We start from the raw sequence: 25,980 nt of genomic DNA, 5'->3' as shown, positions 1-25,980 counted from the left end.
CTCTCAAACACTGAACCTTTTAGGATTAAGAAAAAACCAGCCTGTTTTTTACTCTCAAATTACTGAACTTTTAAATGTTAAAAATCCAGCCTAGACTCTCTGAAAAAAAAGACTGAAAGAGAATTGATTTTTTCTCCTCCAAAAAACCAGCCCTTTTTTTGTCTTGAAATGACCCTATTTATAACCCAAAAACAGGTATCGACAACATCTTTTAATCAATCCTTTTTAAGCTTTTCATACCATTATGTTTTGTTCCCCACACTTGCATGCCTTGTTCCCCACTAGCAAATGTCTTGTTCCCCACTAGCAAATGTCTTGTCCCCCACTATGTATTAAACAATGCCTTATTTTAATATTATTAGTGCTTAGTGGACAGAGCACTCAAATTAATCATTTTTAAAACTTTAAATCCCAAAATGCCCCTGAAACTATTGAAATTACCATTTTACCCCATCAGCTATATCCAATCCTCCAAATCAATTAACCAAACTATAGCAGCTATAACCAATCTTAATTGAGAAATCCTAACAATTGACTAATTAAACACATGGAACTAACTCTCAATCAATGACATTAAGATTCATCAAACTCAAATCACAATTTAAGCTTGAAACTCAATTCAGACCAAATATCATCAAAATAAAGATTCAGTGATTAAACTAACACACTTCTAGATTAAACCTAAACAAGAACAAATGAACATTGTCAACATACTGAATGAAAACAAACTGATTTCATATGCAAGAAATGATGAACAACGACAAGAAAAGAAACAACATAACATAACTAAGAAAAGATAGAAACTAGAACGAGGCAAGATAATTAAAACAAGCAAGAAGAACGACAGATTCATGAACTTGTACTGCTGCTCACTACGTTCGATCATGGAAACACGCAGCTCATTGATATCAGTTTAACCAAAAGACAAGATGAAAAGAAAAAAGGAAATGGACCTTCATTGTTGCCAAAAATGGATTTCCCAAGTGATTGAATACAGAAAACTCCTTGAGCAGAGCTGTACAGCAAAGGCAAACAAGGAACAAAAGCTTCAAGCTAATGTTCCAAGAAACTCGAGCAAATCGGGAACCAAGACCCTGCCGGAAACTCGAACTCGCAGACTGAAAATGAGTCATTTTTAAGGGAGGGTTTTGAAGGTTTTGAGCCCGAGTTTCATGGTTGCTCGAGCATGACGACTGACGGAGTGTTTGGTCGTTTCTGTGAAGGCTGCTGGTCGACGACTGTGGAGCTGGAGTTCGCGACTGGAGGGTGGCTATGGAGAAGGTGAGGCGGGCTGTTTCAGGTGGCGTTGGACATCGATGGAGAAGGCTGGAGCTCGCGACTGGAGGGTCGTTGGGCTGTGGGTTATTGACGGGAGGTGGCGTGTGGCAGTGGGCGTTGGTAGTAAAGCTGGCGTGAAACTAGTTATTCTTCGTTGGTTTTTGGAAGGGCCAAAGGTGGAAAGTTGTTGGTTAGTCGCCAGACTTGCTGCTGCGCGGGAGGCTGGTTGACGGAGAGATGGCGATAGGTGGTCGTTTGCTTGATGAGAGGAGGAGGGCAGCCATGGACGTGAGAGCTGGAGGGGTCATTTGGAGAAGGAGAAGAAGAGGGGGCGGGTGGTTTAGGTTTATTTTGTTAGGGGTTTGGAAATGAAATAAAGAAAGGGGGGGTGGTTGTTTGGGCTATGGGGCAGACCGGGTCGGGAATGGGGTATGAGCTGGGTATCCGGGTTTCAATTTCAAAGGGGAAGAAAAATTATTTGGACTTTAAATTGATTTGGCCCAAATATGACTTAACACTCTTTTATTTTGCCTTTCTTTTCTTAAACTAAAAATTCCAAAAATCCTAAATTAACTTATAGGACTAGATCAATTTACAAAAGTACTACTAACTTTTAATAACAATTAACACACACAATCAAATAAAATCACATAACTTGGACATGAAATGTTAAAAATGCAAAAAATACATTATTTTGTGATTTTCTTTCTCTTAAAAGCAAAACATGGTTCAATTAATTCTTAATTGCACAATTAAATCTTAAATGTGTATGCAACATATATTTTTATATTTTTAATTAATTAAAACAAACTAAACATTTACAGACAAAAATAATTATTCAAAATGTCACGCAAAGTTCTCACAATTGTACCCAAAGACAATTTATTTTATTTTTCGATTTCTTTGGGAGTAGTTTTCGGGAAGCAAAAATCACGTGCTCACAACCATTATTTGTGATTGCACGTGGTTGATGCTCCAACTGGAGAATGTAATAGTCAGGTATAATTTCAGGGAAGCAAACCAAGTATCACACCTTTTAGCAAAGGAACTTCCAATCAGTCCAATCTAAACCAAGTCAAGAATTTTGCTCTTTCTCCTCCCTTTGTTGAAACTCAGTTTTTGGTGGCAAATAGAGGTGGAACTTCCTTTGTCAGACTACTTTGGGATAACATATATACTAAGTTGGCTGAACTTGACAATCATAATGTTGTAAGTGACATCTCTATGGCATGTAATGTGACTAGTTCGTAGTATTCATAATAAGTATTTCAATTTTTCAAAAAACAAAAAGTTTATTGTAGTAGTAATTATCTTACATATGCAGGTTTACAAATTAAAAAGCTCCAAAATCAGTTGAAGTTTTAATCTAAAATTGTAATCTTTAGAATTTAAGTTATGTATACTGAAAGTGAATTGTAACAAATTACTAAATTTATTGTTATTTTGATTAGATTACCAAGGGAGTAATAGTTATCGAGATATTTATCTATAACCTTTTAACATTGTGAGTATATAAAGTTGTAAGTCTATCTTCTTTTTAATCTCCCCCTTATAAGACTTCGGGCTATTTTCTTTCCAACATAATAAGGGTTTATTTTTTTTTCTTGGGGTTAAATTAAAAAAACAAAAAAGAACACATCTTTTGAAATAACAATTTCAAAAGGAACAAATTGAAACACTACAAAAACTACAAGGACCAACTTGACATTAACTCTATAAAACTTCACACCAGTCTCGCCGCCGGTGATTTCAATTCGCCGGAACCACCGCCACCTTCGCCATTAACATGGCTTACTCAGTCTTCATCTCAATCAAAAAGACCAAAGTGCCCTTTTCACTAACCTTATTCTCCATTGCTAAAAAATCTTCCCTTTTCTCCACACTATGCAACAAAAACCATCACCAAACTAGTACTTCTACTACTCCACCAGTGGCAAAGAAAGTGCCTTTTACAGTTTCTGCACATGGGGTTACGTGGAATGATCCCTACCGTTGGATGAACAAAACAAACGACCCTGATTTTATCAACTACCTTCAGCAAGAAAATTCATATGCTGAGAATTTCATGAAGGATACTGAGGAAATGCAAAAGGTTTTGTTTCCTGAGATGATTAGTAGAATGCCTTCCAAGATTTCTACCCCACCTGAATTATGGGGTCCTTGGTTTGTCTATAAAAACTTAGCTTTTCACTTTGTTCATATGCATGATTTGATAAAATAATGTGGAAAAAAATGTTGGAACTGATTTTTGTTTTAAATTGTTGGAACAAGTTTAAATAATAGTTTGGAATGTTATAGAAAAAAAGCAGATAATTTGTGTGAAAATAAAGCAAATTAGAGTTAGATATTAATAAAATTTGAGAGGAAAAGTTTGAACATTTCATTTTCACTTCTATCAGAAAATGTTTCCACTTTTGGTTACTTCGAAAACTTGGCCTTTCTGAGCCTGCTCACATTTCCTGTTTCACGCTTGGATAAAATGAGGAGGGTTCAGGTGGGTTGACGTCCAACGTTAAACTTGTCATTTCACAATGAATCCTCATAATACAGAAATCTGTATTGGTGATACTAACTAGAAGACTAGTGCTTATTGGAAGACTGTTAGCATGTTACAGATATAATCACTTGAGTATATTAGAGAACTCCTAGTGGTAGACGATCCTCAAGTGTGGAGTACTGAAATATCATGGACCCAAATAGTGCATTTATGATATTGAGGATTTACACAGCCGACCACAACTAGCTTGGGTTGAGGCATCGTAATAGTAGTAGTTCTTGTTGTTATGTTTGCTTTAAAATATAATATCCTTCATTTGCTCCTTCAATAAGTACGAAGGAATTCAAAATGTCAACTTTTTCACAAGGGTCAAATTAAGACAATAAATGGAAGAAATGAGTCATCATTTTGGTAGAAACTAGAAAATAAACCAAGTTGACCAAAACGAGATGAAGTGAGTATTATTTTTCTATGTGAATCTGCAAAAGAATTGCACATCTACATTTAGGTCCATGTAACGTCAATTCCACAATATACAGTCTATTAGGTCTGTGATTGCTTGATTGCTGGGTTATGTAGTAGAAAGAGCCTAATATGATAAAGAGTTCATGTACCTGTTCAAGCCTAATCTCTGTCTATGTGACCTATGGGTCACGGATTCGAGTTGAATCAGCCATTGATACTTGCATCAAGGTAGGCTGCTTACATTACACTTTTTGGGGTGCCGCCGCCTTTCTGTGGACCCTCCTTGAATGCACGATGCTTTATGCACCAGGCTGCCCTTTATTTTGTGCAACTGTTGTGTATACTAAGGGGTTGTTAAAAAATGTCTTTGTACTACTGTACTGAATATTCTGAAGAATTCATAAGGTTTTTTTGTCGTATGATCTCAACGCTACAGGCTACATTTGGTTTAGCATATGCTTTGGTATGTCAACTGGTTCTAATTCTGTTTTGAAAATCTACTTGCTACAAAATGTCTTTCTTTGTTGGTTGATTATTGGTATGTTTTGAGTTGTTAACAGGTTATACTACCAGTACATTCCAGAAGGGAAGGAATTTCCCGTATTATGTAGGAAATTGGCTGCTGAGAGCAAAGGTTGGATGAAGAGCGTATCCAATTATGTGATTGGAGTTTCTAAGAAGGAACAAGTACTGCTAGACTGGAATGAAATTGCGGAAAGATATGGTATATGATTCTCGTATTATTCCTTTAACAAGCCTTTTTTGCTCTTCTTTTTCTTTTTCAAGCACTTGTTATAATCGATTTCCCCTCCTAATGTGTTTTAGTGCATTCATGTCATTTTCTTCCCATCGGGCATTTTTTCGTTTTTTTCTTTTGTGAAATTGGAAGATATTTTATGATTCCAAGGTGTTAAAGCTCCTAATCAAACAATTTAGGTAAAAGAAAAAACTTTTCTTCGAGGATTGTATGAGATGGCTCTAAATCTTCATTTCCTATCGCTTTTGGTATGTCATTAAAGCAGGCTCAGAGTTGTTTCCCGTTTCTTGAGCATGATTGAAGGTCAATATAAATTATTGACGGGCATGCATGTGTTAGTTTGAGGAATGAATCCACTCTAATAGTATATCCATATCATCATGTTGAGGTTTACAGGATAATAAAGGGTTAAAATACCAACAGAAATGAAGGAGAATATTCTTATAGGTTTCACGATATGCGTTCAGGTCATAGGTCATTGTTTTAGGTTTTGTAAGATTTAATGAAAGTGTTTCCGTTATGTTTTGATTTGTTCTTGTTTTCATAGGATATGTTCATGTGGGTACATGTCGAGTGTCTCCAGACCACAATTATCTTGCTTACACAGTTGATGTTACTGGTAGTGAGCAGTTTGTGCTTCAGATTAAAGAACTTCGGAATGACCGTGTTCTGCCAACCCTAGAAGTTGAAGGGGTTGTTAGCCTGGAATGGGCTCAAGATTCTTGTACTTTCTTCTATACATTATCCGACCAGAACCAACGTCCTTACAGGCAATTCTCTATACTAGTTTGATTACTATTTAAATTGGATATCCGAATGCGTTATTAGTCTAACATTATGTGTCTAGGGTACATTGCGTAAAACTGGGATCAGATTCTGTGCATGATGTCCCATTGTTTGTAGAAAATGATTCCAGTTTCTGTGTGGACATAGCAAGTACAAAGGATGGAAAGTTTATTACTGTGAATTCTAATTCAAGAACTTCATCTGAGGCAAGAATTATACCTCTATCTCAGCATAGATACTTCTTTGTATTGGTGAAGAATTATTTTTTGATTCTCTTCATTGTCTTATTGCAGGTTTATGTCATCAATGCAGCCAATCTGCAGACTGGAATTCAAAGATTTTGTAAGCGTGTGTCTGGTGTACAATATTTTCTTGAACATCATCATGGATTTTTCTATGTTCTCACAAATTCTCATAATGTTGGTGAGGAATCACCTTCTAGTGGAGAGTATTATTTGGCTAGATGCCCTGTTGAGAACTTGCAGTCAATATGTTTGCAGGTATATTGTCTTCCTTCAAATATTGATTCCTTAAGGGGTTGCTGCTGATGATAAAACATTTATACACACATGAATATAAAGCTCTCAAATTGTTCTCCAAAAGCATTCTATTTATTGAATATTTCTTTTTGACTTTTCTTTCATATGGCTTTTAAGCTAATTAAGGATTTGTACATTTGCTTTGTACCTCACTCTAGCTAGTCGTTTTGGTTTTGATATGAGGTTACATGCTCGTTATCTCATATCTGCCAGCATAATTATGATATGTTGGTTATTTTGCTGCCTAATAAATATTTCACATAGTATTTGCTGTCAGCTTGATCACCTAACTCCTCTACCTGGGCAAGTGCAAAATTGGAATTGCATAAACACATACTTGTGATTCAAAAACATTTATTTTCAGTTTTTGGTTTTTTTATCATCTGCAAGCTTTGTCTGCAGAATATTATAGTACCCAGTGGAGACATTTTCATCCAAGATATGGACATGTTTAATGAACATTTGGTGCTTTTTCTCAACAAAGAGGGTTCCTCATCGATATGTTCTGTTGATATGCGAACGATCATCAATTGTGAGGTATAATCTTAAAACTTAAAATAGTCGTGATTGTTGAGTGTGGAAGGCTAAATTAGTAAATCAGTTTCTGATTTTGTATTAAACTTATCTCCTATTCCTTAGTTTCTTTTCCTTGCTACGTCGCAGGAGGAAGCATAATCATCTCTCAATTATCATTATCTGTGTAAAGTTGACCAATACCAATGTTTCTTACTATCTTCCTGTTGCGCAGGAACAAATGAAGATTGATGAACTTAACCCATGGTTCTTTCCTCTTCCCTCTGATATGTGTGCAATAACTCCAGGATCAAATCATGATTTCACACGATCTGTATATCGCGCTGTTGTTTCTTCCCCAGTGGTAATGCCTGACAACCTTTTTTCCCCCTTTCCCAGTGGTAATACTGTCAATTCTTCAAATGATCTGCATCCTTTTGGTTGTCTTATTGTTGCTTTACAATTTTAGCTTAGATCTCTGCATAGTATGAAAATTCAGCCTGTTTCCCTATACTGAAATTATTCTTATACTAATTTGTTGTTTTTCTTTGAGAAAAAAAAACACTTAAGCCTCAATCCCGAACTAGTCGGATTAAAGGAGTCAGTAAGCATCATGAAAATTATGAAATTTCCATTAGAAATAAACAGATTTGGGTTCTAACCGAGTACAAAGTTCCTAGAATCCCAGTTCTCATTATTAAAACTCTCTCAGTTGAAGTCTATAACAACGATTTGCTTCTTATATGCTTCATAGAGATAATTGGATTTGACTTCTATTTCTACTGTAACATGTGTCTACCTGTAGGCCAAGGACCAATATAATATGCTTCTTATGTTTCTCTTTTGGAATACAGATGCCTGATGTTATTGTTGACTATGATATGTCAAGAAGAATGTTCTCTGTCATTCATCAAGAAGAAGTAATTGATGTCTCCCACGATACTAAGTGCCACTCAAACAATGAAGAGAGAAGCAGAAATGAGCTTCTCGGCATCCCTTTAAAGAAGGAAAGATACATTCAGATTAATGAAGTACAGAGATGGAGTGACTTTGCTGAGATTTATTCCTGTGAAGAAAAGGAAGTGATATCGCATGATGGTGCAAGGATTCCTATAACTATTCTGTTCTCTCGTAAAGCACATAAGAAGGATCAGTCTCCTGGGATTCTACATGGATATGGAGCATATGGTGAAGTTTTAGACAAAAGCTGGTGTGGGGACCGCCTGAGCTTACTTGATCGTGGTTGGCTGATTGCATTTGCTGATGTAAGGTACAACTTTCTTTTATTATTAGTTGGATTTTGATAAATCTTTCCTCCAAGCTGCTAACCTGTCTCTCGGAACTCCTTACTGTCCGTCCTCCCAAAGCAAAGCAAAGCAAAGGAAAGAAGAAGAAAGAGGACAACAAGAAAAGAAAAGGAATCCAAAGGAAACTATCGATTTTGATGCATTTGTAGTGGTTGTGTTATTTTGGTAACTTATGCAGTGTCCAATAGCTTTTCACTGATTTGCTCAATGCAATAGAAGTGATAAAACTTTTGTGATTTTGTTTGCCTTGAACTGTTACTTATCCATCCACGAACTCTAGTGATGAGAAGAAAAAAACAGAAGTTCTTACACTCCAGCTTGGTCACTCTCTCGCTGAGTTCCATTAGTTGCTGTCAGTTTCTCTCTTTCCAAATGCATGTAATAGTGCATTAATATAAGTTACCAAATTACTGCGTAGACTCCTGAAAGCATTATTGTCGCTTGTGATTTCTTGTAACAGAATACTTAGGTGATACATTTTACTTTTGCAGGGGTGGTGGTGGTCCAGATCCTTCGTGGCACAAATCTGGGAGTGGAATGAGCAAGTTGAACTCTATAAATGATTTCATATCATGCGGAGAATACCTTGTCAGTGAGGGTTATGTCCACAAACATCAGCTGGGAGCTATTGGTGTAAGTGCTGGAAGTCTTCTTGTTGCGGCAGCAATTAACATGCACCCTGAACTCTTTCGAGCTGCAATTCTGAAGGTAAGCACCAATTTGGGAATCCTTTGGTTTCTTTCATATCTCTATAGATTTGGTGAATTGGATTCATAATGCATATTATGGTTTGATTTGGTCTCTGTATATATATCATCTTTAGCGGGAAAGGAAACAAGAGGTCTAATTACCATGGTTTGGAATCATATATGCTAGATGCAGGCTGCTTCTCTTTTAAGTTACTCTCGAGCTAAGAATGTTTAGTTCTTTAGAGAACTCTCTTTAAACCTGAAATGCTGCTGATTCTGAGGGTCAACAGTTACGTTAAAGAGACTTTGGTATTGACATGGCCAAATGAATGTAAATTGTGATACTTTTTTTCTACGATAACTATCCATGAGCAGGACAACGAATATGTACTGCTGTCAAATCCCCTTAGGATAAGGAACATGTATCGCTGTCAAATCCCCCTACGTTGATCATTCCCATCTGTCACGTCGCATTTCTCAACTTAGTTTACTTTCTCTTCACAAGAAAGTTACAATAATGAACTGTACCTATATGTTCTCAAATCTAATTTGGATGTTTTTGTGAGTCTGCAAATTGATATAATACCTCAGGGTTGCTTCTTGGAAACTCAACTATGATACAGTGGGATGGTAGGAAGTGTCTTATTTTTTGTTTGATGCTGATGTAATGTAGATGCTCATGTATGTAATGTTTGTTACAGGTTCCTTTTCTTGATGTGTGCAGTAGCTTGTTGGATCCCACCTTGCCTCTCACTGTTTTAGACTACGAAGAATTCGGCAATCCTCAACTACGGGCCCACTTTGACTATATTTTGAAGTATTCTCCTTATGACAATATTCCTGAAGGAGTTTGTTGTCCGCCAATGCTTGTGAAAGCTTCATTGAATGACTCCAGGTAATTTTGTTCTCATGTACGCCAATAAGGATAACTCTCTTATCCAAATTAGCATGTACATTATATGTACGTTTTACTTGCGTCTGTTAGATGGTGTGGCTGAAGTGCTAAAGCATTTTCAGCTAACCAAGACTCTGACTTTGGTCATATTATGTATTTATGCAGAGTTGGCGTTTGGGAAGCTGCAAAGTGGGTTGCCAAGATACGAGATAAAACATGCACTAGGTGTTCCTCTGCGGTCATACTTCAGACAAACATGAGTGGAGGACATTTTGGTGAAGGTGGTCGTTTTGGCCAATGCGAGGAAGCAGCTTATGAATACGCTTTTCTGATGAAAGTCCTTGGGAAATCTTGAACCAAAATGTGCAGCTTCTGGATTTTGATGATGGCGGGTTGGTCTAGTGCTGTTCTCCTAATGACAGAGGGGCTAGCTGGAAAATGTTGGCCAGCTGAAGCTCTAAATAAACCAAATGCACTCGGAAACTCCTGCTGGTATGAGCAAGAAATAAATATGAATTAAGCAAACTCCTTTTAGCCAAATCGATTAATGTGCCTTTCTTTATGCTAGTTGCAGAATGGCGTGACTCGGAGAAAAAGAGCTGGAGACGCCAGAGATTGACTGCTGCCATTGTCGAGTTTAAGAGGGATCTAGATTTGCTGTTCAAAGTCTTAACGCACACCGTGGTTACAAGTCAATGTTGAAATTGACTCTGAAGAAGTACCTTATGTTGCAAGTCATAAGTCATAACCATGCAAGTCTTTGGACCTGTAAGTTCAATAATACATCAGGGCAGGGGCAGATCTACCGTATAGGTATGAGTTCACATGAATCCAGTAGCTTTTGCCTAGACTCATAATATGTATTAAGAAATCCACTAATATCTACAAATATTCTGTGAACCCAATTATTGTTGTATATTAATTTGAGGTTATTGTAGAAACCCATAAATTTCAAATCCTGAATCACCCTTTTGTTATAAAACTGAAAGTGGACTGAATTTCTGTTGAATATTTAGGTTTCTACTATAAGACATGTTTTCACTTGACATATATAAATGCTATTTTCACTAACACAACACTTATTAGTCCAAACAGTAATCAAACTGCCATTTTGCCCTTTGAACACTTGTATTATGTGAAAATATGTTAGGGAGCATTGGAGCAACGGTAAAATTGTCTTCGTGTGGCCTAGGTCATCGGTTCAAGCCGTGGAATCATTCACTAGGGTAGGTTGCCTACATCACACCCCTTTGGAGTGCGGACCTTTCCCGGACCCTGTATAAATACGGGATGCTTCGTGCACCGGGTTGTCCCCTTTTTATATATGCGAAAGTAGAAATTACATAACAAAAAATTGTGAGAATTAGTTCTTTTGGAATTAAAAAAAATTCCTCTTCTTTTCCCTAGTTTACATTGTCAAGTTCCTTTTTTATGCATTAAAAAAATGAATGAAAGTTAATATGACAAAAAGAAAAGAACAAATTGCAGAACCGAAGTAATAACAGATAATACATCTTTTAGTTGACTGAAAAAGCCAATGGCAGTATTTTATTTGGGTGAAAATCCTTTCTCTCCTCCACTATAGAATCATACTAATAATTTCTTTAAGAAAAAAATAGGAATCGAACTCAAATGTTGAAAATTTGCGGCTAAAAACCTAGTAAGAATCCAAAGTGAAACCTGGCTAAAATCCTATTAGCACTTATAATTTGTTTTCAATAAAGTTAACCAAATACTAGTAGAATTAGAAAAGGACCACCTAAACCAACCCAAATACCGGGGAAACAATGGTATATTACTCTTTATTTATTTTAGGCATAAACAACAAACAAAGGAATAATTGTACTAGGTTTATTTTGTTCTTGAGCTGAGGGTCTTTCGGAAACAGACTCTTCATAAGGTAGGGGAGTAGGGGAGAGTAAGGTCTGCGTAAATAGTAACCTCCCCAGACCCTACTGTTGTTGTTGTTTTTGTGTTCATTATTACTACCGAAAACCCCCCCATTCCAACGATGAGAAGCATGGGTTTGCACTTCAATTTGTAGATGACATAGTATTTGATATATTGTCATGGCTTCCTGCCAAGTCTCTAATGCGATTCAAGTGCGTTTCTAAAGCTTGGGAAACTTTGATACGACATCCCAACTTTGCCAAGTTGCATAATACTCGTTCTCAATCCCGTCCCTCAGCCACCCACCTGCTCTTTGATCTGAAAAGACGTACCTTCCAACTACAGTCACAACTAGAGGGAATTTCTTTACAACTCGCACCTCATCATTATTATTCTGACTCAAGATCTAAGATCACTACCTGCTCAAATCATTGCAATGGCCTTGTTTGTGTTTATAGCTATCAAACTACTCAAGTTTACTTATACAATGTAACCACAGGGGAGATAAAACAATTCTCTTTGAATCAGGAAAGTCACATGCAATATCCCGGCATTCCTGTTTTGTTTCTGGGATTTGATCCGGTCACAGAAAATTACAAAGTACTTCATGTTATTTTTCCCTACGAAAAACGACAAACGATCAAGATTCTAACTCTAGGAACCAACAAATAATTCCTGAAAAGTCTTCTGACTCATATTTTTCTAAGGAATGTATTTTTCTCAATGGGTTTCTTTATTGGACTAATTTCTATCCTATCAACTACTTCAATTTCAGAGAGGAGAAGTTTGGAATTCTTTCACCCCCAAAAGAAAGGATTTATCATTTCAATGAGGTGAGTAAAATCCAAACTGCATTGTGGGGAAAGCTGGTTTTGTTTTGGAATAAAGGCTATTCGGTATACGATGAGGTAAATAAGGTTTCTATGGATTTTAACTTTAATCCCAAATTGGAGAAGGTTGCCTTGTTTGAAGCGGAAAGGATTGGCAACACAAGGTTTGTAGATGTTTTAGCAACAGGGAGCCTTAACTTTATTAATGCCCCAGTTTCCTTGGTGTTCCCCAATCATTTTAGGTTAAGTTATGTTAGCAGTTTTGTTGAGAACATTATTCCATTAACATTTATTGAGGTTTAGTTTGAATTTTCTAGTTTTGAACTAAACATTGCTAGGTTGGTTAGGAGGTAGTTGAATATTTTTCTACTTCGTTCCGGTGCACCGGGCCTTATTTACTGGTTATTATTATTGCATATCAAATATTTTCTGGTTCTTATAATGCTGTTATTATTTCTATAGTTTTGGTTGATTGTATTGATATATTATCTTTTTCGTCTTTTTCGTTTTCTTGAGCCGAGGGTCTATCGGAAACAGCCTCTCTATTCCATCGGAATAGGGGTAAGGTCTGGGTACACACTACCCTCCCCAGACCCTTTAACTATGGAATTTTACTGTGTTGTTGTTGTTGTCTACCAATTCACGGATTGTGCATTGTTATTAGATTTTACTTTCAACCAATTTTGATTTGATATTTATATACATTAGATTATATACCTAAAATTATTAGCTTAGCAAGCAAGATACATGGTCTAAAACAAGAAATTTATAGCAGAATGTTGCAACATGTGCTTCTCTATATATAAATTAAATTGTTAACCTCAGAGACTCGGAACATGTTGAATTAGTTTTTAACTAGAGACATAAGGAATGACACCAAAAGAAAGGTAAAAAGAAAGAGGAAAAGGAAAGGAAAAATATCAGAAGAAATCATTGCTAACATTAGGATGCGATAAAAACAGATGGGATGTAAACTCAACTGATTTTGGAGGCAGAAGTGACGCAAACTTGAGTTGATTTGACTTGGTATCGCACCATGCTATAGTTGTATTAATATCTTCAGCCTCTTTTGAGCTTGGTCCAACTCTTCATCGTTGTTTGTATTCCAAAATTGCTTATCCTGGATTGAAATGTCTATTGTGTTGGTGAACTAAATACTGTGAATTTCCAAATGTTAACCTGGGAATCTCATTATACTAAAGGAAAAAGGTTAGGTGCATGTTTTGAATATTCTTGTGGTTACTGACTATAATTGAGAAAAGCTTTTAAATTTTGACTTGTAACACATAGTATATGAACTTTTATAATTAACTTGTTTGATAACTTGGGTAAATGTCTAGGAGAAATATCAGTTTCCCGTGCCACAAGGCCAGAGTTTTGAGCAACTGTTTCTTCCTCTTCATCTCACTCTAAAGCGAAGAAAAGCTATTCTTGGTATGAGATAACTCAATATAGCTATATCACTCGAGTCACACCACCCTTAAATTGCAATTGATTTCTAACTACGATAGGAGAAAGAGTAGCACCCTGCAATATCAAATTATCAAGAAAATTCGGACTAACCTATGTAGTTGTATGAAATAGATGACATTTTGTAGAATGACACATAAAAAACTAGCATATTTAGTGACACTTATTTTATTTGATATAAGAAAAATACTACTATAAGATGACTTTGAAGAGGCTTCAAGAAAAGTACATATTTATTGACACAACAAAAGTCGCATGCCAGTGCTACTTACAACCAGAACTCCATGGCTTTACCTTACAGACATAACATAATTGAGGAAAGGCTTCAAACTTTCCATAGGAATATGATCTAGAAGAAGATTAACACGCTGCAACAGACAACCAAACTTTGAAGAACGAAAAAAACAAGCACAGTTGCAAATCTCGTTGCAAGCACAGGCATGTAAAGTAAAAGCATAAAGCACAGTAATGAATAAGTTGAAGAAACCATATATCCACATTTGTTTATATCCCCAACTGATGTTTAGACATCTCTCAATGTTATAGAATCAGGCAAAACACAACATTATACTAGTGCATCAACACTTGGTTCTGCCAATTCATATCAAATTCCAAAACATTTGTTCAATAGGGTAACAGTCTGACAAAAGACCTGTGAAGATCAGAAAGGACCGAGATTTGGACGCTTATCCAACTTATATACAACTTCTGCTTTAGGTGATGCCCGCTTAAGTTTTGTCAGCTCAGCAAGTATTTTGACTGTTGCAGATTCTTCAACGAGACATGGCTCGATTAGCATTCTCACAAGCCTGGGAGACTTGGCCAACAGAAGCTTCATAAGCTGCATTTCAGGGATTGTGCCGTTAGTTTGTATTAGCTTAACTTCCCTGAGGTGATTAAATGTCACATCTGAGAAGCTTTCCACATCAAGAGATTCCAGAGCCGGTATATCATTGTCATCACTAGCCTCCACCTAAGAAAGATGAACCAAAACTTAACTCTCTGAGCTTAATGATGATTTAAGGAGCATGAAAATAAGAAATCCACTACATAAAAAAGAGAGAAAAGAGAACCTTCATTTCCATATACTGTAAATATGGGAAGCTTCTTATCAAGCAAAGAGCACATGAAACCTCACCCAAGTCAGACAGATAAATACTAGATATACAAAGATGTTTGACACAATTAAGATTAAACGGAAGCCTTGTCGGTATTTCACCTGCTCCTGCAACAAAGGACTAGAAAGAGCCAAAAAATCAGAATGACTCGACGCCCAAAGGATGCTCCATGATTGAAAATGCATCACAATGAAGGCATGAAGCAACATTTACCATGTCATTCAAGTGAAGATGCTCGAGAGCAGAAAAAGACTCAAATAACTTGACGATATTACAGTTTCCTGCTGCCACATGATATTCCCTATGCGAAAGTGAAAATTTTGCCAGAAGAGGAACATTTTTTAAAAAGACAGATCTTATATTGCCTGTGTAGTCAAAGGATCTCAGGACGGGAGCACTAATTTTGATGACGTTGCTTAAAGCACCTGAGATATGCAGCACTAACTGCTCAAGTAACGGGGATCGAGAGATTAAACGTTCAAGCAACATGGAAGATATTGTAACATCTCGTAGTTCTAGGCTGATTAACCAATCAAACCCTTTAAAGTGTGGTGGATGATGTATTGAGCAATTATGGAGAGTCAGATGCCTCAACTGGAAACATGTGAAAAACAATGGCGGCAACTCGTACGAGCTACCCCTGATTGGAAGTCTAAGAACAAGATGTTGAATGCCATTTCTACTAAGGAAATTTATCAAGCTGTCAATATTAGAACATCGGTCCAAATAAGGAATGCAGAGGCTAAATTTTTTAACTGGTCCTGCATGATAGACTAAAATGTGGCTGACAATCTCTGAAAAGTTACTTGTAAGGTCTGTTATATTCTCTTCTTTTTTCCAAAGTGTGTGCTCAAGCGTCAATTGTGGAAGTCTACGCCATTTATATCTCCATCTCTTTGACAAGATGCTAGTCCTCACAGCATCTCTCAAAGGCAAACACATAAGAATTTCATCAATTACTTTGCGAGGAAGGTTGCTAAGTATATCAGGAGGTAAAGTTCGATAGCGATACTGCCTTTTGCCCGTAGGATACATCATATAATATATACGTCAATAAGAACCTGCACAAAATAAACAAGAGCACAAAGATGAGGAAGAATAGAACCGAGAACCACATTTCCTATTGCTTCTGTTAAGCTTACAAACTGACATCGAAAGCTACACAACAAGGCGACATCAAAAAAAGTCCAATAATTGGTTAATTTAAACTTAGAAAATTAGCTATTTAAGCTTAGGCTAGACTTGACATCAAACTAGTAGCCTAAATAAACTTAATACCCTTTTCCCCCAAAATCTGCATAACCCTAACCTTCAGTGACAATTAGTAGATACAACGGAAAATGAGAAATCATGTCTCTATATAACAATAATCATCAAGAAGAACCTGTACAAAATAAACAAGAGTACAAAGATGAGGAAGAATAGAACCTAGAAGCACATTTCCTATTGCTTCTATTAAGGTTATCAAACTGAAATCGAAAGCTACATAATAAGGGGACATAAAAAGAAGTCCAATAATTGGTTAATTTAAACTTAGAAAATTAGCTATTTAAGCTTAGGCTAGACTTGACATCAAACTAGTAACATAAATAAGCTTAATACCTTCTTCCCCCAAAATATGCATAACCCTAACCTTCAGTGGCAATTTGTAAATACAACAGAAAATGAAAAATCATGTCTCTATATAACAATAATAGTCAATAAGAACCTGTACAAAATAAACAAGAGGACAAAGATGAGGAAAAATAGAACCGAGAACCACATTTCCTACTGCTTCAATTAAGCTTATCAAACTAGCAGCGAAAGCTACACAATGAGGAGACATCAAAAAAGGTCCAATAATTGATTATTTAAACTTAGAAAATTAGCTATTTAAGTAGATTTGACATCAAGCGAGTAGCCTAAATATGCTTAATACCTTCCCCCCCCCCCCAAATTTGCATAACTCTAACCTTTAGTGGCAATTTGTAAATACAACGGAAAATAAAAAATCATGTCTCTATATAACAATAATCGTCAATAAGAACCTGTACAAAATAAACAAGAGTACAAATATGAGGGAGAATAGAACCGAGAACCACATTTCATATGACATCAAAAAGCTACACAATGAAGAGACATCAAAAAAAGGTCCAATAATTGGTTAATTAAAACTCAAAAAATTAGCTATTTAAGTAGATTTGACATCAAGCTAGTAGCCTAAATAAGCTTAATACCTTTTTCCCCCAAAATTTGCATAACCCTAACCTTCATTTGCAATTTGTAAATACAACGGAAAATGAAAAACCATGTCTCTATATTGCTGCAATAAACACAAATTGCAGTTACTACTAGAGCCTTAGTTTCCAATACTATCATCAAAAAGAAGACAGAATCTTTGTTTCTAAAACTAACATCTTACAGAAGAGAATGACATGATTAAAAGAAAAAAGAAGAAGAAAACGATGACGAGAAGCAAATATTAAGCTTACCAATGATGGAAATAGCTTTTCTCTGTGGGAGCTTATGCTTTTGGGAACTATACTTGCTTCTTCACTCCAAAATAACAAAAGAAACGTTTTAGCCCCCACCCCCAACCAACCAACAAAGAATGATGATTAGCATTTTACCTTATTTAATATATGCAAATTATTGGATTAATTTCACACCTGGAAGTCACTAAACTTTTCGTTTGTTACAGTAAAGGCACAATACTACTTTTCCTATCATTAAAATCACTAAACTTTACCCTGATATTAGTAAATTTACAAAATAATATTTTGTATCATTAAAATATGTTAATTTCTTAAAAGTGCTCTCTCCGTTCACTTTTACTTGTTGACTTTGGACTTTTTATGTCCCTTAAGAAATAATAATTGTAGCATATATTTTACCATATAACCCCTAATAATGATAGCATTTCAAAAAGTCTTGAGAAATAATTTTGAAAATAAGCAATTAAGGAAAAAAAATTATCTTTCTTTTGATTTAATATAATGTACAAGTAAAAGTGAAAATATATTTTTAGTATAGTCGACAAGTAAAAGTGAACGAAGGGAGTATAATTTATCGAAAAGTCAAATTTCCGGCGTTGGAAAATGACTTTCTCCACCTTTAACTATGTGTTGATTTTTTCCCCGCAAACATGGAGTATGAAATGCATGCAATAAGGGAAAATGACATCATATAGCCGTTCAAAAAATAATAGTCGAAAAATATATTTTTTGTATATATACATTTCTGTATGTAATAAATAAAAAATTTACAAATTTTATATACTTTCACGGCTATCGAATATAAATAATTTCGGATATGGGCTAAAAGTGATTTTTACCCGTGTAATAATTGTCTCTATTCCTATTGTTAATGACTTTAAAAGAAAATTGTTACACATGCACCATCTCAAATTAATTGACTCTTTTTTTCTTTAAATGTAAGCTACTTCTAACTTGTTATTTTACACTTACCAATAGTTTTACGTTATTAGATTACCAATAAAAGGTACTTCGGGACCCGTTCATAATTTCATATCCAAAGAATATTCATACTCTTAATTGTGGACTTAAATTGGAAGGAAAGAGCTACCTTTTTTTTTAAATTTTTATGGAAGGAGTACTAATTTTAACACTTACATTACTCTTCATTCGCTGTTAGGATATAAGTTCTACAGAAATTAATACTTACTCTAATTAATACTATATTTTCAATGGTATTTGGTTGTTTATTCATTTTCCATGCCTTCCTATTTCCGTGGACCGTGATTTGAAACACTGAGATACATCTTGAATATGTATTAGATATCAAAATGAAAAGGTGTGACACTTATAGGAGTTGTCTATATATAATAGTGTACGTACACATTTGAGCTTGTTGAGTATTGGAGTTTTGATGATTAACAAAGTGTGACTATACGGGTACTCAAACTAACAGAGTTTTTCTTGAATTCGGGGCGCCTCAAAATCAAGAATCTGTAACTACTAAATGATTCAAATACAATCAACTCCAAAGCCAAAAGATCAAAATGAAAGATATAAATTAGGGTCTGGTACGTTATTGCGTCTGATGATAGGCTATAATTGCGTATTTTAATCGACGCTCTAATTTACTGCAGTTTAATAGAGTTTGAGCTTTAATCGCTAGTGTTTTGCACTGAATATGTGTTTTATGCCTTGTAGGAGTAATTCTGATCTATGTAGGCGTTATGGAATGAATTCAAGTGATTTGGAGCTTTGAAGTCTGAGTAAAAGCCTAAGGAATTAAGTCGGGATCGTGTTCGGGGATCAACGGATGATAGTTAAGAATGAAACGAAGAATCGAGCAGGCATACGATACATTGTCTAGTAAAATGCACATAACTTTTTTCTCAGAACTCCGTTTGGGCTCCACAATATATCGTTGGAAAGCTATTCGAAAGGTCTACAACTTCATGTTTTGCATTTTCGCAAATTCTCACTACCGCGACGCAGCAATGTAAAAACTGGTGTGACAAGAAAAATGCAAGGCTGCTGATAATCTCCATTAGCGCGCCGCAGGGTGCGGCACGCCTGTACAAATTTTACAAAGCCGGAGTCCTATTTCGCGCAGGAAAGGGTGTTTCGTCTGGGCCCGACCCTACTTGGTATAAATACATATAAAACCGCTATTTTGAAGACTTTTGACACATCTTAGACCTAGGGACACACTTTAGACGTGGATGAACACTCACCGCGCTTGGAGGAGACTTCTAACTAGTTTTTCTTCTCTTCTCTTTCTTTAATCTCATAGTTTATTAGTTCTAGAGTTTTGGGTACTACATGAACGTTGTAGTTTGAAGCTTAGATTGTTCTTATTATTTTATCATATTGGTTTATTTATTCAATCTTGCGCTTAATTGTTTGATTACTTGATCACCAATTGAATACTATCTACGAATCTAGAATTGAATTCGGGAGAGGAAATTCTAGATTGCATATAAGATTGAGTAGAGCAAGATCTTAACTGTCAGAGAGGGCGGATTTACGGTTAGGATAGGAATATACCTAATCACCTTGCTTGGTTATTATACGGGAATTTTTAATGCGTTCTTGTTAATTCTAATTCCATAGGAATATAGGCGTTAGATTAGCTTGAATAGGCGAGTTGTACTTCGGGAGAAGGCTACGAGCAATATTAACCATGTCAACCAATAAACCAGATAAATTAATTAGACGATTTTAGTGAAAAACTCAACGGGATTGTTAGCTAACCCATAGCTCTAGAATATTCACTCACATTAAATTCGTTTCTCTATAATTCGCCAACTTATTTTCTTTAATCTCTTAATTTACTACTCTAGATTATCTTTAGTTAAATATTCATATGTTAGGATTCGCTTGAATAAATTAATGGTTTGGTTTAATTTAGTTGATATTTAATCACAAGTCCCTGTGGGTACGATATCTGGACTTACAATCATATATTACTTGTCGACCACGTATACTTGCGTGTGCGTTTGGGAGCAACAACGTCCAACTAATGGTAATGTTAAGTGGCATCAAAGGAATACACCAAATATATGGAAAAAAAACTATAGGGTTCCAAACTTCCAATGACATTTTGTGGAATTGCCAAAATAAAATAAAATAAAATATGAAACAACAGAAAATGAAGGAGAGGAGTAAGAATTCTAATCAGAAATATATGTGAGTTACAAGTTGCAGCACGAGGTGAAGTTAAATGCTGTCATGATTCGAAATTCTCACCGTCGGGACCATGATAGTGCCTAACATTTTACTTGCTAGGCAAGCCAACGTTAGGATATTTTATCCATTTTTAACAGTTTAAAATTACTTAATGAGAAAGAACTGAAACTACTGTAATAATCCAAAGTATAATGTGGAAGCTAAAACAGTCAAACGTCTGATACATTCCTGTACCCGGTATCACAAGTGCACGAGCTACTAGAATAGTACAAACAAGGGCCTGAAATAACATAAAGTTGTCTGGAAAAAAAGTACACAGCCAAATAAAAAGGGAAGGGACTCCAGAAGCTGCGGGCACTGAGATGTACCTCAAGTTTTCACAAGCTGTCCTATCCGAGCACACTAATAATCGCCGCTGGGACCGATTCCAAAATCTACACAAGAAGTGCAGAGAGTAATTCAAATTGTAAATTATTTTCCACATGTTATAATTGTATTTTACAATATATCTTTGCAGTAATCATTAAGTCGAAGCAAGCTAGTAAAGCCATTATGCTGGATAGAAGCACCATTTGTTCGAAGTCATACCTATATGGGTCGAAATCTTAGCTCTAGAATATAAGTTAAAATGGTATCGGTAAAGCATTTCTAGGTCGCCATGAGTTGAAGTGATCTAATCAACAATGAAGGTCGTGGGCCGAAGAGTAAAAAAAGATCGAAATCGAGCAGTCGTCAATAGCCGATGTCGAGGTCGTGGGTCTCTGACAGAGTTATAACGGTTAGCTTTAAGATAGGACCTGAAGGAGAATATTCTAGTGAATATTCTTTGCACTTGTACTATTAGGTTCTAGGAACATGTTGCCTATAAAAAGAAAGAGACACTATGATAAAGTCATCTCCAACCCTTGCCTCCATTTTCTCCTCCAAAATACAGTAAACTCCAAAATGGAGTAAAGTTACTCCAAACATTACTTCATTTACTCCAAAAAAAAATATTCCATTTTATATTCTTCTCTCTTTTCAATATTACATTATTATCTTTTAGCAACATCTAATATTTTATATTTGCGTCATTCATTTTTTGAGATGATTATATATTTTTTGTACAATTATAACTTATAATATAATTAACTTATAATTTTACATAAAAATAATAAATGCACGAAAATTAATTTATCAAAATTATATGCCAAAGTTAAGATGTAAAATTAATATTATAAAGATATTACATAAACATAATTAGGTATACATAAAGAGATAAATTAAAAAATTTAAATAATAATAATAATAATAATAAAATAAGCATGAATAGTAATGGAGGAAATGAATAGTGTCCATCCATATTTGGAGTAACACTATTCATCTCCATTTTGGGGGCAAAATGGGGGAGATTATGGCAAAAATTGTCCCCATTATGAAGAAACAGGGGAAGTTGGAGATGTGCTAAGGCACATGAGATATTCATTTTTGTAAAAGACACTTTTGACTTGAAAAAGAGAAAGATCGGGTTTCAAACCTAAGCACACAAAAACATCCCTTTTCCTAAGATTCTTGCCAAGACTTTTCCACTAGATCTGATAATATCTCGGGCACTCAAAAATTTATTCATCATTCTCGGTTGTCAGAGAGAATATTCATTACTGTTCATCAATATTCAATGCCACTTTACTTCTATTTATTCTTGAATATTGACTATTATTCGCCGTCATATCTGTTGGAGCATATCTGCGTATCATTTGCTATACCACTGGGCGTTTCTCTTTAGGATATTATTGTTAACAAAGATTGACCCTCGTTTACCTAAATTTAATTAGTTAAATCGAAGATTTACATTTTTTGTCAAATAATACCCTTGAACGGTTGAGAAATTTGAGCCTGAGCAAATCATTTCGCTCACAGTTAAATCGTACCAAACACTTGTACGTAGTTAAACTACAAAATAAATATACTACTAGTAAACAACAAAAGTGAAGGAGATCGAGGAGGAAGAAGTCAAATCAGAAATGTCAACTATGCAGCAAGTGGTCTAATGACCTGACCAGTTCCCTGAAACTAACACTATGAAACGCTCATTTTTTTAAATTTTTACTGCCCCTCGAGAAATCTATAGACGCTGCTGATGGTGGCCGCAACTGGAGCAGCTTCCTAACTATATTTAATGCTTTTTCTGCTTCAAGTTGGGGGTGCTCCAGGATGCTCATTGTCACGAGTGATGGCGAGCTAAGGAGAAGGAACCGGATAAACCCAAACTCAGGATCGAAAGCTGAGATATTCGTTAACTTGACCAGATGAAGCTTGCTAAGGGGAAAGGTTATGCAGTCCAGGAGTTCTAGATAACATGAGACTTGTTCCTGGTTTAGCTTGACTGTAGAAGCCTACACGAAAATAAAGCAGATGTACGTTTACTAAGTGCTTATTCGTTTCCAAAACAAAGTATCATAAATTAGGAGGGTTTAAGTTAATTACCTCAATATGAAGTTCTTGCAAATTCGTAGCCCTTCTAATCAAGCTGGCAGCCAAAGATATCTGGCCAAAGTCCATAAAGTTTACACCTTTGAGTTTAATAATCTTTAGGGAGAGTGGCGATGTCGATAGCATAGGGGGAACTGGAGTTTCAGCTAGGAGCTGAAAGAAGGATATGAGAATACATCATTTTAATAAGATTAAACAAAACAAGAATACTTGAAACAGAAATTTCGGTTAGCACTAACCTGCAGAAATTTGCTATCAACACTAAGTACTTTGACTTCAGGCAAGCTACCATAAACGATACCAAATCAAAGACACCATTTTCTTCTGGACCTTTTACAACTCCCCCCAGAGATACATAAACTTCAGACAAGTTAGGAGCCTTCTCTAAGGAGATTGATTTGAAATTATCATCAGCCTTGGTGAACAACCTCTGAAGTTTAGAACCACTGATAATAAAATGATGAATGCCAGAGCAACCACCCAAGAATAGCCTTTTAAGTATGGGGCAGCTGGAAATAAAACTCTCAAAACAGTTGTTTGTAAAGTCGACCCCAGAAAGTATTAAATGGCGGAGATTAGGGAAGCCTTTAAACTCTAGTGGCGGCGAACGAACAAAATTAATAAGCTTCAACGATGTCAAGTGCAGACAAGAGAAGAACGAAGGAGGCAACTTATGATGATGATCCGTATAAACCTTCTTGTAAATTAAGGTTAATTCCTTGATTTTTCTGAAAGATAAACATAGTATCCATTTGTTCACATAAGGAACCACAGTTGAAGGATTAAAAGGAATGCATACTTTAAATCTCTCTAATCCGCCAGGATGAAGCATAAGAGATTTGGTGATAATTTCATCAAATTGATAGAACTTGAGCGCATAAATATTGGCTCCTTTATTCACAGAGAAGTCATCAAGTTCTTTGCAAAACTGGTCATCAAATACTAACTGTGGAATGTTTAAGTAGTAATATCTCCACTTTTTAGAAAAAACGCTGGTTCTTACAGCTTCACGTATAGGCATTTTCCCTAGGATGCAAGCTATCAAATTTCGTGGCAAGTTGCTAATTATATCTTCATCAGCACCTGATCGTTTTCTTTTGACACCTTTCGATGACATTTTCCTGAGATTGGAAAATCAAGTCAACCAATGCATTCAAATATAGTCGATTCACATATTAAGTTTTTCTCTCTCTAGCTGCGATGAACAGTAGCTACGCAACAGTTGACCGGCAATAACTCCATATTCCGGCAGTGGAAATTCACCAAATTGGTCTCAAAAGAAGCGTCTTCTCATTGCGCACAATCCCCAATCGTTTTCATCCTCAAATCCATAGCCTCTACTACAGATTTGAAGATAAACGTAGTAGGTACTGTAGCGCAAAAGCTTCAGTTCTCGATTTCTCTTTACCGACAACAATGGGCAGCTAAGAAGCTATGAACGTGCATCTATCTCCCACACATTTAGCTGTGGGCGAACCACCTCCAGCAGCTGTAAAGAGTGACCAAACTAATAACATACAACATACGTATGCTGCTCAATTGTCCCAACAAAAGGCAGCTGCTACTTTGAATCAAAAATTGTTGAAACCAATTGAAATTATTCATGGCGTCCCAACAATCAAGTTTTCAATGGAGGAAAGGATGGAATTCGCAAAAGAAGAAGGTTTACACCAAGCTATTGTAGTGAAGCTTTCTCCAAATGCACCAGATCTAATAGCATTAAGAAATGTACTGCCGAAACTGTTCGGAATCAAAGGACCATCTTTGATTGGTCAACTCACACCTCGACAATTGCTTATCAGGGTGGATCAACATGAAGACTTCGTTAATTCACTTGCGAGGTCAGTTAACTACTTCAAATACAATGGTAAGGAGCATCAAATCCGAATATTTCCATGGTCCCTTGATTTTAAGGTAAATGAAGAAACGACGAAAGCAGTGGTCTGGATTTCATTGCCTAATCTGCCAACAGAGCATTTTGCAATGAAGGCTTTGTTGTCAATAGCTTCAGTTGTTGGAAAGCCTATAGCCATAGACAAAGCTACCCAGACTAAGTCGCGTCCTAGTGCTGCAAGATTTAAAGTGATTCTTGATTTAATGGACAAATTACCTGATAAGTTGCTTTTGCAATTTGTGGATAAACAAACGGGCAAGATTGTTGAATTCTTTCAAGATTTTGTTTATGATAACTTACCATTGTATTGTAACTATTGCAAACATCAAGGACATGATGAAAAAACATGTCGCAGATTAAATAAAAATACAACAAGGAACGTGCAAGGTCATGAAGAAACTGTTGATATTGATCGTGTAATGCCTGCTGAAGTTTTGGCTTTGGCTGAGGAGATGAGTAAGGTGGAAAAATTACAAGGGGATGCCAGGGATTATTTAATTGCTAAGTCGCAGCAAAAAACTAATGCATCACTTCATGCCGATATCCCAGTTGCTCGATCTCTAGCTAGAGTTTCCAATGATTTGGTTAGGGAAACAATGCTGATGAAGGAGACTGGTCAGGTTGTTAGTGCTGGAAATGTTGATAAAAGAGCAATATTTAATGGTGGTGTAATAGCTCCAGTTGAAGCAGCCTTATACAGGATTTCTGAGGAGTTGCAAGTAGATGCGCCTGTTGTTAAAGATTCCAAGAATAATCGTGTTGCACATGGGCAATTTCTACAGGAATTAACAAAACCTACTGCTGCAATTTCTACAAGGGTCCCTAATACTAAAGTTGCTGCTCTTGAAGCAGCTGTCCAAACATCTAGTATAGATGTTGCTGGTGTTAGAGGATCTGGTGTTAAAGAGGTTGGGCAATCTTGTAAGGGCCAACGGCAGGAA

General features: G+C 36.0%; 3 protein-coding genes across 8 annotated transcripts; 1 reads left to right on the top strand and 2 right to left on the bottom strand.

Moving 5' to 3' along the window:
- Positions 1 to 2,974: 2,974 nt before the first annotated feature.
- LOC104213682 (uncharacterized) lies at positions 2,975 to 10,689 on the top strand. Of its 5 annotated transcripts, none has more exons than XM_009763216.2 (12): positions 2,975 to 3,441; positions 4,801 to 4,964; positions 5,545 to 5,767; positions 5,845 to 5,989; positions 6,077 to 6,283; positions 6,725 to 6,859; positions 7,071 to 7,199; positions 7,690 to 8,105; positions 8,634 to 8,850; positions 9,533 to 9,726; positions 9,892 to 10,218; positions 10,301 to 10,689. In XM_009763216.2, the coding sequence occupies exons 1-11, from the start codon at positions 3,065 to 3,067 to the stop codon at positions 10,079 to 10,081; spliced, it is 2,397 nt and encodes a 798-aa protein (XP_009761518.1). In that variant the 5' UTR covers positions 2,975 to 3,064; the 3' UTR covers positions 10,082 to 10,218; positions 10,301 to 10,689. The 5 variants fall into 5 exon arrangements, with proteins under 5 accessions (XP_009761518.1, XP_009761516.1, XP_009761520.1 ...); XM_009763214.2 differs by having other exon boundaries at positions 10,295 to 10,689; XM_009763220.2 differs by having other exon boundaries at positions 3,293 to 3,370; positions 10,295 to 10,689.
- Positions 10,690 to 14,393: 3,704 nt separating this feature from the next.
- LOC104213680 (F-box/FBD/LRR-repeat protein At1g13570-like) lies at positions 14,394 to 17,603 on the bottom strand. 2 transcript variants are annotated; one of them, XM_009763213.2, is made up of 5 exons: positions 17,506 to 17,603; positions 17,251 to 17,336; positions 15,248 to 16,095; positions 14,990 to 15,154; positions 14,394 to 14,889 (listed from the first exon to the last, which is right to left on the bottom strand). In XM_009763213.2, exons 3-5 carry the CDS (start codon positions 16,070 to 16,072, stop codon positions 14,578 to 14,580), a joined length of 1,302 nt encoding a protein of 433 aa, XP_009761515.1. In that variant the 5' UTR covers positions 16,073 to 16,095; positions 17,251 to 17,336; positions 17,506 to 17,603; the 3' UTR covers positions 14,394 to 14,577. The 2 variants fall into 2 exon arrangements, with proteins under 2 accessions (XP_009761515.1, XP_009761514.1); XM_009763212.2 differs by lacking the exon at positions 17,251 to 17,336.
- LOC104213678 (F-box/FBD/LRR-repeat protein At1g13570-like) lies at positions 16,383 to 24,262 on the bottom strand. Its single transcript, XM_070159833.1, has 5 exons — positions 23,435 to 24,262; positions 23,140 to 23,298; positions 17,282 to 17,336; positions 16,743 to 16,840; positions 16,383 to 16,418 (listed from the first exon to the last, which is right to left on the bottom strand). The coding sequence occupies exons 1-5, from the start codon at positions 24,260 to 24,262 to the stop codon at positions 16,383 to 16,385; spliced, it is 1,176 nt and encodes a 391-aa protein (XP_070015934.1).
- Positions 24,263 to 25,980: the final 1,718 nt, after the last annotated feature.

This window comes from Nicotiana sylvestris, chromosome 10 (assembly GCF_000393655.2).
Source record: "Nicotiana sylvestris chromosome 10, ASM39365v2, whole genome shotgun sequence".
NCBI classification, from domain to species: domain Eukaryota; kingdom Viridiplantae; phylum Streptophyta; class Magnoliopsida; order Solanales; family Solanaceae; genus Nicotiana; species Nicotiana sylvestris.
This window is presented reverse-complemented; position numbering and strand designations above follow the sequence as displayed.

What these genes read in the sequence shown, in the direction of transcription:
- LOC104213682 (XM_009763216.2), top strand. Translation starts at nt 3,065, where the DNA reads ATGGCTTACTCAGTCTTCATCTCAATCAAAAAGACCAAAGTGCCCTTT. An exon ending in GAACGATCATCAATTGTGAG is followed by an intron (nt 6,860 to 7,070) that starts GTATAATCTTAA and finishes CCTGTTGCGCAG; the next exon opens with GAACAAATGAAGATTGATGA. An exon ending in CTGTTGTTTCTTCCCCAGTG is followed by an intron (nt 7,200 to 7,689) that starts GTAATGCCTGAC and finishes TTTGGAATACAG; the next exon opens with ATGCCTGATGTTATTGTTGA.
- LOC104213680 (XM_009763213.2), bottom strand. Translation starts at nt 16,072, where the DNA reads ATGATGTATCCTACGGGCAAAAGGCAGTATCGCTATCGAACTTTACCT. An exon ending in ATCTTCACTTGAATGACATG is followed by an intron (nt 15,155 to 15,247) that starts GTAAATGTTGCT and finishes GGCTCTTTCTAG; the next exon opens with TCCTTTGTTGCAGGAGCAGG. An exon ending in TACAGTATATGGAAATGAAG is followed by an intron (nt 14,890 to 14,989) that starts GTTCTCTTTTCT and finishes CATCTTTCTTAG; the next exon opens with GTGGAGGCTAGTGATGACAA.
- LOC104213678 (XM_070159833.1), bottom strand. Translation starts at nt 24,262, where the DNA reads ATGTCATCGAAAGGTGTCAAAAGAAAACGATCAGGTGCTGATGAAGAT. An exon ending in TTGATTTGGTATCGTTTATG is followed by an intron (nt 23,299 to 23,434) that starts GTAGCTTGCCTG and finishes TCCTTCTTTCAG; the next exon opens with CTCCTAGCTGAAACTCCAGT. An exon ending in TTTACAAATTGCAAATGAAG is followed by an intron (nt 16,841 to 17,281) that starts GTTAGGGTTATG and finishes CTCATTGTGTAG; the next exon opens with CTTTCGCTGCTAGTTTGATA.